Source organism: Boleophthalmus pectinirostris, unplaced genomic scaffold (assembly GCF_026225935.1).
Source record: "Boleophthalmus pectinirostris isolate CB_2022bp ecotype Guang Dong unplaced genomic scaffold, ASM2622593v1 HiC_scaffold_18, whole genome shotgun sequence".
Lineage (NCBI taxonomy): Eukaryota > Metazoa > Chordata > Actinopteri > Gobiiformes > Gobiidae > Boleophthalmus > Boleophthalmus pectinirostris.
In genome coordinates, this window is record NW_026571133.1 from 29712485 (window position 1) to 29731951 (window position 19467).

At 38.2% G+C, this 19467-nt stretch overlaps 3 protein-coding genes across 4 annotated transcripts in view; 1 reads left to right on the forward strand and 2 right to left on the reverse strand.

Moving 5' to 3' along the window:
• lrrc75bb (leucine rich repeat containing 75Bb) overlaps positions 1–1842 on the reverse strand; it is a 33455-nt gene extending 31613 nt beyond the window's left edge. The window contains exon 1 of the mRNA XM_055153515.1: positions 1536–1842. Coding sequence (XP_055009490.1) covers positions 1536–1826 — 291 coding nt within the window. The 5' untranslated portion in view covers positions 1827–1842. The remainder of the gene's footprint in view (positions 1–1535) is intronic.
• On the forward strand, positions 1819–10707 carry ggt1b (gamma-glutamyltransferase 1b). Of its 2 annotated transcripts, XM_020925218.2 has the most exons (14): positions 1819–3411; positions 3823–3918; positions 4566–4742; positions 4855–4985; positions 5255–5344; positions 5462–5654; positions 5737–5897; positions 6353–6499; positions 7739–7875; positions 8037–8224; positions 8299–8426; positions 8743–8855; positions 8944–9057; positions 10278–10707. In XM_020925218.2, exons 3-14 carry the CDS (start codon positions 4588–4590, stop codon positions 10422–10424), a joined length of 1704 nt encoding a protein of 567 aa, XP_020780877.1. In that variant the 5' UTR covers positions 1819–3411; positions 3823–3918; positions 4566–4587; the 3' UTR covers positions 10425–10707. The 2 variants fall into 2 exon arrangements, with proteins under 2 accessions (XP_020780877.1, XP_055009489.1); XM_055153514.1 differs by lacking the exons at positions 1819–3411; positions 3823–3918 and having other exon boundaries at positions 4578–4734.
• Positions 10708–11839: 1132 nt separating this feature from the next.
• ggt5b (gamma-glutamyltransferase 5b) lies at positions 11840–19008 on the reverse strand. Its single transcript, XM_055153516.1, has 12 exons — positions 18758–19008; positions 16949–17087; positions 16446–16536; positions 16178–16373; positions 15817–15977; positions 15042–15188; positions 14781–14911; positions 14215–14399; positions 14050–14141; positions 13481–13590; positions 13303–13413; positions 11840–12495 (listed from the first exon to the last, which is right to left on the reverse strand). The coding sequence occupies exons 1-12, from the start codon at positions 18928–18930 to the stop codon at positions 12343–12345; spliced, it is 1689 nt and encodes a 562-aa protein (XP_055009491.1). The 5' UTR covers positions 18931–19008; the 3' UTR covers positions 11840–12342.
• Between the last annotated feature and the right edge of the window lie 459 nt (positions 19009–19467).

Consider the following 19467-nt stretch of genomic DNA (forward strand, 5'->3'; position numbering starts at 1 on the left):
CCACTTTGCAGGATTCATTAGCTGCAAAATACTGCCAAATATAAATTGATTGCAAAATTCTCAAATGCAATAGGCTTGTAAGTCATAAATACAAAATGCTTATACTGCCTAAGGAAAAAGACTGCTTGTTTTAGTATTTGTTTAACTAAGCCAGTGTAGGAAGACATACATTCTTTGTATACAGACTGTTACAGAGGATTTCTATGTGAACTCTTAACTGTCTGTAGCAATTTCACACTTTTTTTTTTTTTTTACTAGTGACTTTTCATTTAATTGCAACAACACACATGCATCACTTTGAAGAAGACAAGCTCATTGGCTGATACTCAAAACAATCAGTTGTGACGAGGCTTCTTACGTTTTCCTACTCAGGTGTGAAATTATCTGGTAAGTAGAAAGTGTGTTTTATAAAATACTAGGAATTATATTCTTATTGTAAATTATTATCTGATTTAACTATATCTACTGGGGCTGTTGCTGCTACTGCTGTTACCTGTAATTACCAGCCCTTCATTTTTATTGAGTAATTATTGAGCATTTTTAAAAATTTGATTTTCATTGATGACAATATACCACCTACAATCCGGAGTTTAATCTAAGGTATTGTTCCTTTATTGTTTGTTAATCTAATCTATAAACTTTCATTCATTGCATCTGGGCAGGACTTCTCTTTTGATCCATGCACCACAGTGATTTGCAGCAGCTCAGTTAAAGCCTTGTGCAGTTGTGATTATTAAATATAATCCAAACATGTACATAGATATGCACTTGCTTGACAGATTATAATGTCACATGTTCTTACTGAGCAAAAATTATGGAACAGTCCTTAAAATGAGCACAGTGTACAATGTTTAAACCGTTTTGCTCACTGTTTAAACACAAAGAAGTGTGTTTTTCCTCTGGGCTTTGGCTGCATGCCCTCCATCCCAAAGAGCTCACACACAAACTAAAGTGTGTCTACGCGGGTCTGTACGTGTTAATATTCAGGACATGGCCTGGAGTCCAGCCTCTTTCAGACCAGGCAGGTGTCCAGACCTGATGCTCTGCCAATGATCAGATGCATCATCTTAACAAGTAAACCACTTCAGGGCGCTTATGATAATGAAATGTACATATGGAACCTAACATCAACAAGTCTGAGGTCTACTCTCCTTTGGTAAATGGCCTATAGCCCAGGCTCCAGGCTCAGTGAACGGACTTATTGTGAAATGTGATGTGACATAATTTTCAAGTTTTTACAATCACAAATTCAAATAATTGAAACATGCTCCACAGGTAAATGTCTTCAGTAACATTTTATAATTTAGACCTAACAAACTTCAAGGTTCTGTCAATTTACTTATTGTAAATTGTAGTCTACCTGTAAAAGCATAATAATCCTAATAATAACCATCACAATGATTATAATGTTCATAATACATTTATTAAATCGATTAATGAATATTTATTTATTCATTCATTTGCTTTTTTAGAGATTATTTATTTAATTTTTCATTTTTGTGTGTGTGTGTCTAAAATCTTGGAGCATTCCTCACCTTTCTAAGCAGCTTGAGCACTTCTGCGGCTTGCTCCAGCTTCTGTTCCCGGAGAAGCCTCTGTATGTCCCGGATCCACGCCACCCTCCTCACGTACGGGCTGTTCTTGCTTTTGCGCAGCATCCCTGGAAGCTTGTCGGACTTTAGCATCAGCGAGGTAAACAAGAAGTCCCCTCCGCTTTTAGTGGCGCTCTTCTCGGTGTCCGCGGACGTGTCATTCCGCTGGCGTCTCCTCCTGGACAATTTGGAGTCAAAATCGAGACTTCTCTGTCTTGTCAACTTGGAACCCATCACTCCGGCGCGAGGGGACGGGAGAGTGCTGGAGGAAACCGGTGTTCTTTTATGCACAACCAAAACATCCCAGTTTGCCTTGTAAACTTGAAGATGAGTTCAAAGACAAACGGCCACAGGACAACGTGGCTGAAAAGTTACAAAGCAACGAACAAGTGCCAGGCAACAACACAACAGTTGGTTACGTGCTGGTTGCAGTGTGCGTGCGCCGTGGCTGTGCCCTCCTCGTCTCCTTTCATGCAATGCTTGAGCTTTGTGCCATCCTCAGTGTACTCGGCGCTCATGCGCTCCTCAGCCAATCACAGCTGCGCTCTGTAAATCCCGAGAAGAGTCGTGCTGGAGACGACAGAGCTCAGAGAAACAGGTGGGAGACCTGTGTGACCTTGTAAATATCTTACACTTACCTTAACTTTAGCCTTGGTGCTTTAATATTGCCCGAAATAACCGTCAAACAAGGCCTGGTTGAAACTACAGATGGTTATAAATCAACACGCTCATATTTCTGGATACAACTCAAAATTAAGTTTTGTGTAGGCCTAAAGTTAGTTTCTCATATCCCTTTTCTAAAGCTGCTCAGGCTAGGCTAAAGAACGGTAGGTAGAAGTTATACGGGCTGAAATGATTTTGCCTCTCAAGTCATATCCATGCAGTTCAGTATTCTATAGTCCGTTCACAAATAATCACAGGCAAGAAATCAGTTGTTTGACATTCAAAACATAACATCACACAGTAGTCTAACTGATGTATAGTTGAACAGATCAATATTTGCGTATTTTATTTTCTGAAAAGGTTCTAAATTGCACTCACACAATGGTATTTTAACATAACACAAACTGATCATGCAGGCAGAATAATAAAATCACTTTCACACTTTCACTTGTTGGAAACATACTGAAGCAAAAATTCATGATTTTAGATAACATATCTTAAATACATCTCGGGTTGGAATAAGTTTCTCTTAAAAAGGCACATATAGAGATGCGGTGCAGCTAATGGGCCTCAGCATATCAAAACACAAACACGTTCTGTTTTCACAGCTGTGGTGATGTCGGATCCAAGACAGGCTCCACATTAATAAAAGGACACTTGGCATCCAGGAAATAGCTTTCGATAGAGGCTGTAGGGCATTTGATTGGATGCTTTGCTTGTCAACTCGCTAAACTATATTTTTCACACAGTGGAGCAAATGTCACTCTGTACCTGTGACTGCCCGTGCACCATTCCTCCTTGAACACCCACAAGGCATTTTAAACTCAGGTATATAGCTTACTTTGTTTTTTCTTTGGACCTCTGGAAAGGCAAAACTTCAAGGATACAGTCCAGTATGGGCAAACTCTGTAAGTATTTAACAGTATTCAACCAATAATGTATTTCATTCATTGTAATACACTGGTATAAACCTATAAACATTTATTAAACAACGTTTATTTGTGTATTAGTATACCCCATTTTGAATTCTCAGTGCTGTGCTCTCTAGCTTACCTAAATTTCTGACTCCACAGCTTTTGTCACTCTGGAGTTGCCTACTCCTCTCTTGTTGGCAGATGTGGTCTTCTTCCTGCAGCTAAAAGCATTCATCATCAAGGTAAGGTGTAATTTACATACTTATTGAATGGCACAAGGGAGAAAGTCAGAGATTACTTACAATTACTTAATTTAAAATCTTATAAAAGTAATTGGAAGACAGTAGTAACAATATCAATTTAATCTTAGTCTGACAATCTTAGTCTGATAATTTTTCATGCAATATGTCATCTATTGAGGAAGGGGCAGGTTAATGTTTTGTGACAAGCTTGTTTAAACTCTTCCATGACAAAAGGGCATGTCACTTTGCTGGTTAGTGAATTTAGGCACCTTTGAGGGTCACCAAATTGCTTGAAAAATGACCTGGTCAATTGTCAACAGATAGGTGATACTATTCATTTGATATTGTTCACAGCGGTAGGGTGTGTTCTTAATGTTAGTGGTAGTTAATGTTCATTGACTTTGCTGACAGCTGTGTATCATAAAGAGCTCTACAATCGACTCTGTCAGATAGTGGAAGGCAACTGCTCACATCAGCTCAGCATTCGAGAGACCAGGAGCAACCAAGGTAAAACATGAATATATTAACCAAATCTTGTGATCACTTCAACTATAATTAAGAAAACAACTGTGTTTTAGGGTTAGTATTTGTTTTTCCTGCGTAATACATTACAAGTTGTAACCATATAACAATTGAGACAAAGATTAATGGTCTGTTGTTAAAGACCCACTATGCAACTTTTTAGCCCAAAAATACATATGTATTTTCTTTTGGGATTTTTGCACCTTTGCACCTTCCACTGAGCTGGCCTTCACCTGCTTCTCTTCAAAGAAATTCTTCCATGGGATATTCCACAGCATGGCATAATGCTATGCCAAGTAGAAAGTGCTGAAGTATGGTTTTAACTTTACATTTCCATGGTGCAGATGATGTGCCAACTCCAGAAAGTGTTGCTTTAACCTATACTTCATTATATCTTAATGTGTAGATTTCTTTTGTTTTGTGTAGGCAACATTAGTCAGTCCACCATAATGTATTACGTAACAATAAACATATATTCTGACCTTTAGCTTTGTTAAAAAAATAAATAAATAAATGCATACAATAAATAAATAAATTGATAATTAAACTATATTTTAAAATAAGGCGTCTAGCTAATCTTAATTAGTTTTAAAGAAAATAAGTGGAATCTTTAAACATTTTGCCCCCTACAGTAGACTGTACTGAAGTGTAGCCATGAGTAAGAAGGTCATAGTGCTGGCTGTCCTACTGCTGGTGGTTGCCGTGGTGGCTACTTTCTTGGGGGTGTTGTACGGCGTTGAGAGATCTACAGGCGACTTCTACAAAGCGGCAGTGGCAGCAGATGCTGGCAAGTGCTCAGAGGTCGGCAGGTCAGACAGCTTTATTAATCATTTCAACATGAACTGGAAAGAAAAGAAATGTAAATTAGATGATCCATTTCTTCTCCACTAATGACTGTCATTTTTATATTTTGATCTTTAGGGATATTTTAAAGAAAGGTGGCTCTGCGGTAGATGGAACAATAGCTGCTTTGCTGTGTGTTGGGCTCATGAATGCTCACAGTATGGGTATTGGAGGAGGGCTATTCTTCACAATCTATGACGCAAAAACCGGTATAATTATTATACTGTTATACTTATTATATTTCTATTTGATTGACTATCATGATAATGCAATTTTAAGTAGTTGTAAATGGTTTAATTTTAGAATAATAAATCAGATTTCTTATATTCCTCACCTAGTTCAATTAATTCCTGACTCATATGAATGCCCTTTCTATTTTCTGTTCATCAGCTTCACTATTTGTCTCAACTGAACTAAACGTATAGAAAAGTTATATCACAGACTCAATTATGTAGCTAAAATGTTGGTTAATCTACAGGTAAAGTTGAAACCATCAATGCTAGAGAGATGGCGCCACGTAATGCGTCAGAGAACATGTTTGGCAACAGCACAGATCTATCACAGAAAGGTAATGTTTTACTTTTTTGATGGTATAAAGAAGCTAGTTAACATGTTTATACTCAGAGACCATTATCTTATCTGAGGTAGCTGAACAATGACGTAAAAAAAAAAGTGTGATTGGCAGGTGGGTTGTCCATAGCTGTGCCAGGGGAGATCAGAGGTTACCAGTTGGCACACCAGCGTTATGGTCAACTGCCCTGGCGAGATCTGTTTGAGCCGAGTATTAAGCTGGCAGAGGAGGGCTTTCCTTTGGGTCAGGCACTGGCCTCTGCTCTTAACAGCCACAGAAAAACCATCGTGGCAGATTCTGCCCTGTGGTGAGTGCTGCAACATTTAGTAATCCAGTGTCCACACAGCTTTTGGTTCTGACTTCAATTTGTTGTTTATTTCTTTCTCTAGTGAAGTGTTTTGTGGAGCAGATGGTGATGTTCTTCGGGAAAATGAAACTATTAGATTTCCGCGGCTTGCTCAAACATACCGGAAAATAGCAGAGGAAGGTCCTGATGTGTTTTATAAAGGACAGCTGGCAGAGGACCTGGTTTCGGACATTCAGAGGGCAGGTAGGTGTTTTTGGTCCAAGGAAGTAGATAAAATGAAATAAGAATGACAGTGGTGGCAGCTTTAACAGTATTGAAAAAGAGAGCAGACAGAGCAGCAGTATGTTAACAACTGATGATATAAGACCCCTGCATCCTGTCAGGTGGAATCTGTACTATTTGTATGGATTAGTGTGGGGACTGCTCAGGCATAGTTCTATTGTACTTTCACAGTAAAATGTTTGTGACATCATGCACAAGAAGACAAATCTGTTATACCAATTTTAATTACTTTTTCCCCCTTTAATTCTTAATTTTAGAAACAGTGCTGAGGGCCATACTAACATTATCAGCTCAAATATTGTAACCCCACACTGGGATAAAAAGGCATCAAACATCACTCATCTGAGCACATTTCATTTCCATTGCAAATGGGATTGTCTCTCCAGTTGTGTCCGTGTGTGTGTGTGTGTATTTAGGCGGCATCATCACAATGGAAGATCTGCAGGATTATGTGGCAGTCGTGGAGCAGCCTTTGAGGCTGAGTGTGGGGGAGTACACCATGGTTGTTCCCAACGCTCCTGCCAGCGGCCCTGTGCTCTCGCTGATATTAAACATCTTGAACGGTAAGTCCTGATGCTTTGTTGACCAAAACAGAGCCGAGTGGGAGAGAGCTGAAGTCTGAGCCAGTCATGGACAAAAGACTCCTCTGCGAGCAGCATGTTACTGTACTGAACATCTGTGCTTAAAATAAATACATCTATTGACCTGCAGTCACCCAGGAGAGCCATACACTTCTAAACATTTTCAGACATCAACAGTGTCAGCCCAAAATCAACCAATATTAAGGAATGATTATGCTGTCTGATGAGCAGTCTCTTTATAGCTACAGTATAAGCAATGCTCAGTTATGTGTTGTTGCTATACGACATATTTACTATTTTTGACATAGACTGCTTACTGTGACAATGAAACCACATCCGTCTGTGCTGTGTCTGTCTCGGAAGATTAAATGAGAAAGTTCCTTCAAAAGTCATTAATCTCTGACGAGCCGCCCCCTCCCCCCCGCCCCCGCCTCCCTGAATAAAACTACATTTACCTCTAATTGGACACAGTCGACTGGTGGAGGCTACACATTCATTTCAGTGACAACCCCAAACTTTCATTTGCACTGATATAGCGTGACTCTGCCCCTGGCCCTGCTGAAAACCATCAAACCAAACTCTTAGACCTCTGTCCTTCTGTCGGTTCAGGCTTTGCTATTACTCTGCAAACTTAATAAAACCCACAACTATCAGTGGTGGAAATCTGTAGTCAAGCAGAAGAATAGTTCCATGGCATAAAGGGCCCATATTACGCAATTTTTTCTGTTACAATGTGGTTTCCTCATCAAAAACATACCTTGAGTTGTGTTTTGTTTAATTGACATGTATATTAAATATACAAACCCTGCGTATTTAGTTCTCCTTTGAGTTCTACTCTCAAACAGAAATGACCTTATGATGTCATGTAGTGGTACAGGAAGTGCTCCCCTGTGTTTTTAGACTCTGTAAAGTAAGACGTTAGTAATTTTAGATTCAATCAGGGCAAGTGATGGTTGGAGTAATATGTGTAGAGGATATGTGTACACCAAAGATAGAGGTGAGGCAGCTGTGTCGATTTAGACAATTGGAACTTGTACTCAGTAACTCCTATAATCTAAAATGTTGCTGTACACACTTAAATGGTCAGAATTATTGTAAATTTCATGTTTCATATTATGGTATATTGTAACTGATCAAAAAATGTACTTAATGACACTAACATACTACTCTCTAGTCCTGCTTATCTACTCAAAAATGCAGTTATGTGTGTATTCTCCACAGGATACAACCTAACAACAAATAGCATGTCCAGTTTGGAAGAGAAGATACTCACTTATCACCGCATTGTGGAGGCATTCAAGTTTGCTTATGCGAAAAGGACATTACTGGGAGATCCCACCTTTTTAAACATTTCACAGGTAAGGACTGAAATTTTCACTTTATGCGTTCTAAATAACAAATAGTCTCACAGGGCAATCTGAATGTTAAAAAAAGAAGTCACCTATTAAAATAAAGCCATCAATAGAAGTAACCTTGGTTAAACCACTGTGTGAAGTAAAAACAAATCTCTTTCTCTCAGGTCATTCAGAACATGACGTCAGTCTGGTTTGCTGGAGAGCTCCGGAAAAAGATCACAGACAACACAACACATGACATGAAGTACTATGAGCCGGAATTTTACCTGCCTGAAAACTATGGCACCTCACATGTCTCTGTAGTGGCTGAAGATGGGAGCGCTGTAGCCGCCACTAGCACCATCAATCATTAGTATGTTTAATGTGTGATGTATTCAAAGAGTTTGCTCAGTCCTGCACCCTCATAATGACAATGTTTCACCACAGCCTGGGATCAAAGGTCCTGTCAAACTCCACTGGGATCGTGCTCAATAATGAGATGGACGACTTCAGCTCTCCATTCATAACTAATGGGTTTGGCGTCCCCCCTTCACCAAACAACTTCATCAAACCAGGTCAGGCTTAACAGAACACAACAAAGTAATTTTACAGTTTTTCATGGCAAACATTATAGTTTTGCTGACAACATAAATGTTTTTGCTGGCTTAAATTGACTGAATTAAAGAAAACAAAGTGTTTTTGAAAATTTAGTTTCATCCAAAAACAAACAGCTCAAAGAAAAGTATAGAACAGAGCATTTGTTATAGCTCTCGTTTAAAAACAGAAAATAAAATGAAAGTGAATACTATAAGGTAGGGATGTTTATTGAAGATGTATAATAAAGTGCACTGAAAGATTATGTTTATTTATTTATGTATTTTTTATTAATAGGCAAAAGGCCAATGTCTTCAATGTGTCCAACGCTGATTTTTGACAAAAACAACAAAGTTAAGATGGTAGTCGGTGGTTCAGGAGGTACCAAAATTACTACCTCCATTGCTCAGGTGAAATATGGTTTAAAATGGGACTTCTTTATTAGTCTTCTTAAAATTAACAATCAGCTTAACCACTTAAGCCTGTTTTCCGCTGTAGGTGATTCTGAATGCTCTGTTCTTTGGTTTTGACCTGAAGAAGTCAGTGGTGGATCCCAGGCTCCACAACCAGCTCAGCCCCAATACCACTGTCGCAGAGCCGGGCTTTGACCAGGTGAGTGAAACCAGTGCTAATCATGTGAGGGACAGACGCCAGGGGTATACTTCCCTTATGATCAGTCATTACAGTGAGTGGAGCCCAGAGGGGTACGCCTGTGCAAACTGTGCATACCTTGAATGTCCACACTTAATATAAATGGATGTCCCAAGTTACGCTTGGAGGGGCGTGACAGTGATAACTGATCAAACTGTTCACATCTTTACTGAGGGCAAAAATTATTCAAACCTGTTCTATCTGGCACTGGGTATGCATTGGACTTAGAGAAACACTGGGTCTACTTTCCCCCTCTCATCCTGGCACACACCCACAAGACAGTGCCCCCTTTAGGCTTATTTAAAATGTACATGTACAGTGAGATTTAAGCATGGAGCACCTTCTTCTCCCTGTATCACCCAAACCCCAGTCTCTTGGGTGCTCTATAAAACAAGTGCGCACATCCAATAGAAAGTCTATGTCTCTCACTCTCCTCTCAGGTGTGTCAGGTGCATCAGGTGTTAGTGTGTAGACTGAGTGGAGAGTCTGTCACCCACTTGGCTATGTGTACCTTCCCAAAAAACTTTAATTACATCACAAAACAACACTAGAGCTGAGGAGCAATTTGAGAAGGGGACTGTATACAAACCAGGGAAATCCTCAACTGAGCAGGCGGATCTGGGTGAGCGCATGTGTCAGCTTTGTCTAAAAGAGACTAAACTAAACCTTTTGTGGCATCTTTGAGAATTCATAAGAAATTAAGATCCTGATGAACTTTAAAAGAGAGGAAAACTTTCAATAAAGTGGCCCACTCAACAAAAAAAGGCTCTTTATTTTAAATATAAGCGTTCTCGTTCTCGTTCTGCTGAAAATTTCTTCTTTTGAACTTTGACCTATAGCACATATATTTTTAGCAACTTTTCCCTTGTCTGTTTCACTGTGTCAATATGTTAACTTGATACTGTTTGTATGTCCATGTTTTTTTTTTTTTTTTTAAATGTGGAGTTTTTTTGCATGTTTGATTGTTTGTTTTACAGTGTCAAACAAACTATGTAACTAATGCAACACCATACCAAAAGCCAGAGACAAACAACATGTCATGGTAACATAAAGCCACTAAGATACAAATAAAGTATAAAAAAGGATTAGGCCTAGACTATGGCTTAAACCTGATCTAACCACATGATGTTGTGCCAGACCAGAAACTCTCTCTCCAGCTGTTTACCTTTGTATGTTTACAGAAAATCCTGGATGGCTTGAATTTGAAAAACCACCCAACACAGAACTTGAAGTCCTCAGGGGCTGTGGTGCAAGCGGTGGTCCAGTACAAGGACGGTCTCCTCGCTCAGTCTGACCCCAGGAAGGGGGGATATGCAGCAGGCTACTAAGGTCACAGCTCCCTGATCACATGGAAAACGGAAGCTGTGCAAACACTGATTAAAGACTGATAAAGAACAGTCCTGTCTGTCTCATCTGACCCACACATGTTCTCTATTATCTACAGTCTGAAAACAGAACACCTCATTCCAACTTTGACCTGCTAAATTAAATCATTTTATTTCATGTCAGTGTGACTCTGGAGATACCTTGAGAACAATATTGGAAGATGTAGAACTTGTTATTGTTTAAAACTGTATACATCTTTTATTTATAAACTTTTTTTGTAAATCATTTTGTGATGGTCATTTATCTAACTTTCTCTTAGTTATGAAAACTCTGAGTTCACAGTTCAGGAATAAGAGATAGTGCATACCTGGCTTAAATGTTTTACAGCCTGATAGCGGCTCATGCTTTTGTTCTTTTTATGCTAGGCCAACCTTTAATGAGTGAACGATGCTACAGCTGTTACTGCACTCAAGCTTCTGCTGCTGTGTTGTAATCATGTTACATAATAATATTAATAATAACAGCAACAACAACAACAACAACAACAACAATAATAATAATAATAATAATAATAATAATTTAAGAGCTGTACCAAACCCTTTTTGTTTGATTTTTACTTTTTTAGCAAAAGTCAGCAAACACACTGTAATAACTGTGTTAAAATGGTGCCTTAAATTACAGTATGATTAGTAATAAGGGCAACTCTTTATTGCACCCATTTATAGTTTAATACTGTTACTTTTATGAATTTATGTGAGTCAGAGAGTGTAACTGGGACTATAAAACATCAAATCAAATCTTTGGATGCATTCGTAATTTCTCTTTATGATGTCACATTGAGATATGCAAACTGTAAATTAGTTATAAACATAAAGGCTCACAAAAAAGGATTCATCAAGACACTTTGTAGTTCAAAATGGAACCGCACTGGGCGACTCTAAACATTTCTAAGCCGCCTACACCAAGGAAATTGCCAGTGGAGACATTTTCCTCACAGTTCCTTTTTTCCCCTCAGCTTTTGAATGTTATTATTTGAGGGAATATCATGACAGTAAAGATCTCAACTTATGCTGATTCATCCATTTGTCACACAACCAGACAGTGGTACTTCGCTCAGGGGCTAATTTGCATGTTCTCATAACTCACATCTATCGCCTCAAAGGCAAACGGAGCAGAATCCACTTAAGGAGTCATTACTAATTCATAAGTCTTCAGCTCAAAATGTATCTTATTAGCGCTGCCATTGTCTCGGTGCTAAAGTGCTGCTTTGGAACAAGGAAAATGCCACCACACTCTTCAATGTGAAACAACATGGTGTTAATATTTAAAGAACCATGATTTATGGATTCACTTAAGAAAAGCTTCCTATGTGTTAAAGACGGGTAACATGAGAAAAAAATGTAAAAAGACAACATGATTCAGTTAAAAAATAAGTTCTATATTCAACACAATGACAAAAGTTACAAAAATATAGTTAATAAAGCAGCATAGTGTCAGTATAACAGTATAAATGCAATGGGACATTAGGGCTGCATTTCTAGTCAGAATAAAGCTGCCAGGAAACAGTGTCTTACATCAAAATTGACTCTGTATCTGTAGTACAAAAACTGATTATATATGTATATGTGTATGTATATATATATATATATATATATATATATATATATGACATACAGCAACTATAGGCTATTACTAGTCAGTTTACTTTAAATGCCATTTAAAAATATAAAAGAGAATATAAAAAGAGGTTTCAGACAAAGTAGAAGGTCTAAGACATAAGAAGCAATATAGAACACAACTGCTGCAATCTGGCATCACAGTAATTGGATCAGGGTGCTCCATCCTGTTCTCCACACTTTTGTTCATAAATGTGTGTTTTATATTAATTATATTAAGGCTAAATCAAATGACTCTTCCCTCTCAGTATCCCGCTGTCTCTCCAAACTTCCGACTGTCTGAGAAGGCAGAGATGCAGCCGCCCTCTCTCTCTCTCTCCACAGCATTGACCACATTGAGGAAGAATGGCCAATTCCCCACTTTGTGTCCGAGTGAGCGAAGGCCTTCAATAACAGACTAAACACAAACAATGGAATGAGCAAGACATTTTCACATGAAATACTGTCCTCATTGTATTACTCAGATTATGTCATAATGGAACTGGGCAATTCATCAACCCTTTATCAAGATCGAGATTCCGTCATGTATAATCACCAATGCTTGTGTTTTTTGTTTTATTTTAAATTAAGAGGTCTACATGTGTTTTGAAGCAGAATTCAGACTTGAGGAAATTTTGATTAAAAGCCAGTCTTGTTTATGTTCATGAGACAATACTGAAAGCCTATTTAATTGTGTATTTCAATAGAAGAATAAAAAAAAAAAAAAAACAATTATCGCGCTATCATTTCTTAGTATGAAGAATTCAAGGGCTCAGTCACTAATGAGAATAATCAGTCATATGTGTGGATTTACTTAATGTAAATGTCTTATGAAAATACAATAGAAACTGGTGGACAGTGGACAATAAACCAAAATAATGTGCTATTTTAAAACTATAAAAATGTTGACTGGATCATATTGGAGTGCCTCGGATCTCCTCTTTCAGCCAGTAAACAGTGGAACAATCTGATGTTGTAGTCCTTCAAACAATGGTACAAGAGATAGCTTTGGTCTTTTGTGGCTAATAAAATGGTCTTTTCACAATTGTCTGATACTTAAATCTCCACCAGTACATTTGAAGACACAATTAAGTACATTTCTGTTTTATTGCAAAAATATGTTCTGATTCTTATTGCTGAATATGGAGGCTATTGTTGTAGTAAAGGAGTAATAGAGTAATTGAGTAATATCAGTCATTATTTAGCATAATCTGCAATTATTCACCTCATCAAACCCAGGCTCAAAGTTGACATTGTTCTTTGAATCCACAAACACTATGGGAGCAGCGATAGCATCCTTCAGGCTCATTTTCAGCCACAAGCGGTTCATTATAGACTGTGGAACAATAGACTGTGAATAAACATAAGCACACAGACTAAGAACTAGAATGCTCAGTACTGACCAATGCCACTGCAGAGGTTATCATACTTCCTCCAGATCCACCAATCACAAGCAGCCCTCCAGACTTGGTCTCAAGGATGACTGGAGTCATTGACGAGGGAGGCTGCTCACCTACACCAACCAACACCAACATGTAACAGACAAATAAATTATAGAGTAATTCTATTATCCTTAAAAGTACACTATGTAACTTTTCTGGATGGAGTATGCCTCCCACTTGTCACAATTGAAATGTTTTTGCTTTACTTGGGATGTTCCACAGTATGAAAAATAAACAAATTTATCTTAAAAATGTCAAAAATGTCTTCAAAAATATGCACTCTCACTGTGAGTATAGCTGCTTCTCCACAGCTCTCCAGTAGCTTGGTCAGATCACATGCTTGTTTCCATGGAGATAGATAAGTTTAATGCCATACTGTGAAGCATTGTAGGCAAAACAATGACATCAAACAATCAAATTAAACAATCAAAATTAAGTCCTTCTTTTCAAGAAAAGACACCAGTTAATTCATGAAGTTATTAGCACAACCGCAGTACATTGGCAATTCAAAGGCCCTGGCACAAGTTTACCTGGCTTTATTACATCAGCTCTGTGACAGAAATCAGCCAGTTCATTGTTGAGGATGATACCAGTTTGTGGAGAATAAACAGCCCCCCCAAACCTAGGGCCACAGCAGAGATGCGGATTAGTGTGATCTCTGGGGACTCATGGGTAATAACAGAGGGTTGTCCTACACTTGGTTGATGGTGCTGGTGGCAGACACTGCTAGACCGTTCTCATCCAGCACAGAGACATGGGTGGTCCCAAAGTTGTCTGGCGGGGGTGTGACACTGGAGTAGATGGAGTTGTCGTGAGTCTGGTTAGAGATGAGATCTTTGATGTGGGCGATGAAGGAGGGGTCAGTTAGGTGAGCTGCACTCTGCAACACACATGTAAAATAACAAGGGAAATATAAGTTCTACTACATGTTACTCTAGGAGGTTAAAAAAACTTACACTGAAATATGATATGGTAATAAAACATGTTTTCATCAAGTGGATGAAAAACCTTGTGTACCAAAATTATATCAAATACAGACTTGACATCACTAATGCATTGACACTCCTAATCTAAAGCATTTCCTTTATAAGCAGAAGTTCCCTCAAAGAGATCAGGACTCAAAATCAGAGCCACATACAGTATATCGAGCCATATGCCAAAAACAGATCATGGTTATATGAAACGCCAAGCAACGCCTGCAAATTAATACCTGTAATATAGAGAGTTTATGTGCTTATTATTTCTCCCATCATACACTTACCTTCGCCTTATTAAACGGTGGATCACGGATAGCCTTTTTCTGTCCATTGGCAAATTTAGCTGCTTCTACATAACGATGGTACATCTGAATCTTTTGGTCTGCATCCAGGGACTTTGGGTTTGGTACAAATTCTTAAAGACAAATGACAGTGTCATTGTGCAGATTTTGACTTTTACAGTAATAAGGGTGTGTGTATTCATTATTGATGAGATACTGTCTGGTTCTTTGGGCTCAAGAGAAATTAGAACTCAGTGGGCAAACCTCTCATGAGCTGGAGTATAAAGGCGAGCAGAGGGCCCCCTGCTGGAGGAGGAGGTATGTGCATCACAGTATCCCCCAAAGGAACTTGGAGAGCATGGTCCACTCTGACCTTGAACCCTTTCAAATCTTCTAGGGTCAAAGTTCCTCCTGTCATAGAATAATAGTAATCTTGATATTGGTTTAAAGCAAGTATTATTCACAAACATGTGTTAGATGTTTAAAGTGCTTACAGTGCATACATTGTTAGACTACCTCTTTCACTAAAACATAGCTAACATATTTATTTTTAATATTTTGCAATTCATTTTGCATATTTTGACAATTTATTTTTCTTCCTGGTTAGATATGGGCTGCAGATGTAACATAAGTAGAGGTAATTCCATAACCATAACCATAAAGAGAATGTGAATTTATACCATAGTGACTATTTGACAATAAAAGAGATGATGTTTAAACTGACAGAAAAATGGGTTAATACCATTTGATTTTTGCCTGACAATATGTCATGAATACATGAATTTATGAATTTTTAGGGAGCCTATTACCATCTGGCAATAAAACTTGCCTTTTGGCTAATTTGGCTGTTATAATTAATTGTAATGTGTGTGTAACTAAATAAAATAAATAAAAATATATAAATGTCTCTATTCTAATCGATAAGGTTTTAGGACATGTGTACTCTGTGCATTTGAACTGACTGGTAAAACTATTATACATATTAACCACAAGCATTAGTTCACCAATCAAAGTAATTAGCAAAAAAATGAAAACCAACCTGTAGCACTGACATCTTCAATAAGGGCGCTTCCAATCTTGCCACTGTAAAAGGCCTCTGCCCCAGACTTACCAACCGTTTCCATGGTTTCAGCAAGTTTAGTGTACTTAAGAGTATCTCCTTTTTTCAAAACTGTCCTGTTTTTGTTGCAAAAAATGTCACTGCAAAACAAGATCACATGAAAACAATTATAATAAGTAAAGAATGCTACTAATGCCTTTTTGGCTTTACATGAAATATACTCATATATCCCTATTGATATATAGTTTGGTATTGCCATAGTTACTGACAAAAACACTTCAGTGGTCTTATTTAAAAGGGAAATGAAAGGAATGTTCCAGTGAGTGACAGAATTCCTTACCACAGAGATGTACTCTCCACTAAGTACCTAACCAGGGATGTATTAAGGAAGTTTGCCAAGTAATCAGGCAGGGGTATCCCCTCTCGGGCCAATTTCACAGAGGGCTCAAACAGCTTGTTCCAGGGCAGTCTCCCATACTGTTCGTGGAGCGTCTCATAGCCCCTCAGTTCTCCAGGCACACCAATCCACTGGCTGCCTGCACAAAGCACACAGAGGAGTACAATGACAACACCTCAGAGCAATCCCAAAGGTATATGTGACTGTTTACCTGAAGACAAGCTGAATGTTTTGGGGCAGTCCTCCAACAGGTTTCTTTTGTAAGACTGTGGAACAGTCTCTCGGAAGTTGTAAACTTTGACCTGTCCCTAACAAAAATATACAAGAGAGAACATTTTAGATTCTCTGTTATTTTCTAATCATTATGGGGATACTAGTGACATTTATTCTATTTTTGCAAATGGTTGTTAGAGCAGGTACAAAAACTTGGCTCTGATAGGGCTATATATCAGGGATGTATCATTTTTCTAATATGATTCCAAAGCTTCCAAGCTGAAGGGCATCTGCTCTATATGTCAAATCAACTTTCCTATACAATTTATGATTGTTATTATTTGGCAAGGACCTATAGGTCACATTGTAATTGATTGTTTTACTTAAAATTTATCTAAACTGTAGAAACTGTATATCTAATTCTATGTGAAAAAAAAGTGTGTTATATTTTGCATGCAATATATTATCATCAATATTATAATATTAGTTTCAAGTGTGTACTGCAGACTGACCAGATGTGTCTCTGATTGTGACGATAGAGCCTCCTCCTATCCCCATACTCTGCGGGTTGACCAAAGAGGTACAGAGAAGAGCTGCAATAGCGCCATCTACTGCCGATCCGCCTTGTTGCAGTATCTTCCTAGAAAACAAACATTTTCACAGAATTTCTTTGGCAAGTTAAAAGCGAATTAAAAATACCCCAAAATATATTTAAGAGCTGCTTAATCACACTCAAAAAAAATGTATTTTTTGCAACTGTATGTCTGCAACATACATAAGTAAAAGAAAAATAAATATAAAATACATATCAAAATATATATGCATTTAATTAATTAATGTATTACTTATTAATAATGTACTGACATTTAAATTCAGATCACTGTTTAGACACAGAATAAGAATAAGTTTGCACTATTTGTTTATATTGTGATTTTAATGTATTTCTTATTCTGTAAAGCAATTTGAATTACTTTGTGTATGAATTGTGCTATACAAATAAACTTGCCTTGCCACTATTTTGATTTAAGCAGAGTTCTTCTAACCATGTAAACCAGTGAGCAATTTTGCCAAACAGTTTCAGCCACTGAATGAAGCAGTCACTTGGCAGTGGCACAGTTCATTCTCTGAGCAACAACAACTTCTAGTGGGGGAATGTCATGAGAAGTGCTCAGCTCTGAGGAAGTGTAGGGCTCAGTCACAGCAGTGGCATTGTTCACATTCTTTCTTTAAAAAAAAGGTCTGATTTAACCTTTTACTATTCATGATGTGTCCCACAGCAACAAAAGGAATAAATAATAATAGCAATATTAAGAATGTATTGAATGTATACACTGCCTTTCAAGACCCTCAGAGCACTTTACTTTGCACTGTTCATTCATATGGTGGTGATAAGATACTATTTTTAGCCACTATTGCCTTTGGGTAGACTAACGGAAGCAAGTCTCCTAATCCTACTAATCTCATCCATTCACACACCACATTCATAATATAGGCAAGTTGGGTGAATTGTCCCAATGTAGCACATGGTACTCCCCAGGGTCTCCAGTATGAACCAGGCCCAACCATGCTTTGCTTCATATCAGATGAGACTGAATATTCTCTACCTGCGTGCCTCCATAGAGTTATGACTTTTATTCCACAGTATTTTATGACACATTTGTCTTTTTAATATTCAGTTGGGTTAGAACTCAAGAAGGTGGCAGATCCTTCAACAGAAAAGTTACATAGTTCAACTTTAATGGTCTGTGGTAAATTATTTATTTAAAGTCCAAACAAGTAACTTGCACAGGGCTGAAAAATATGAGTAGAGCGTCTCACGGTATTTCCTTTACAATGTATGAAATTAAACTTTAATCAGTAAGGGTCAAAGTTTGCACTCGAGTGAATATGAGATATAGTGAATTAGACTTGAATAAAGAGGGTGGAGGGTCTCTGTCATTGTGAAGAATAATGCTGAGCATGAACCTGGAAATGAACCTCAGAGTGTTTTTGGCAAGAGTTTACAGAGACTGTCCTCAAACAAAAACACAAGCCGGATGCGCTACTTTTGACAACAGCAGATGAGATGCTTAACGCATCTGATTTTGGAGACACAAGTGCCCGTACGATACCTTTGTCTTTCAAAAGCAGACGATCAAATCTCTTAAACTGATTAAAGTTATGCGCTCATCCATGTACAGGGAAGTTAAATAAATCAAGACTCTGCTTTGGTTAGGGACTTTAACTAATTGGTATTGCTATAGTTACTAAATGTTAATAACTATGAGCAGCATTTATAAATCTGTTACGAACTCAAAATGAAACACGTACTTGCCGATCTCAGAGCAGCGCCGCGAGTCCGCAGACACTGCCGCGAGCCTGTAGCTGCCGCTGGCACATCCCTTATCAAAGGACGCGAGGACGCACACACAAACCACCGTCACCACGCACAGCACCCCAGCGAAGACACAGCAGCGCACCAGCCATGGCCTCAATTGTGCCATGATGAAGGAAAAGTGCGCAAAGAACTAGAGAACAGGAGCGCTCACTTGGTCCAACGCTGCGCGATAATCCTGCGCGCACCGAACCATCATAACTTATTCTGTTAATCAAACGCATGCCTGAGCGCTCCAATTCCACCGACTCCCACGTACGGCTGTGACGCATTTCACAGGAAAAGTCTAAACTTTTTCAGGAAACTTAAACCCTTTAGAAAAGATTAAATAAAACAAACTATTTCCATTAGTTTCGCTTTCATGTTTTTTTTTTAAACATGACGAAACTGTGTTCCCAGATACGAGATAAACATAGCCTATTGTCTTATCTGATAACAGCTGCATGTTATAACTACAAAAACATTTTGATATGATAGCCAAATTGGTTATGTTATAATTAATCACTAATCATGCTAGTGCAGCCTCTGCAGCTCAATGAGTGAATTCTGGATGTTCTGAGCTTTCACATTAGCCATGATCCGTCCATACATATATAAAGAGAATGAGTCCTCTGAATGAGAAAATGTCCTCTGTCTGCAAGTTAAT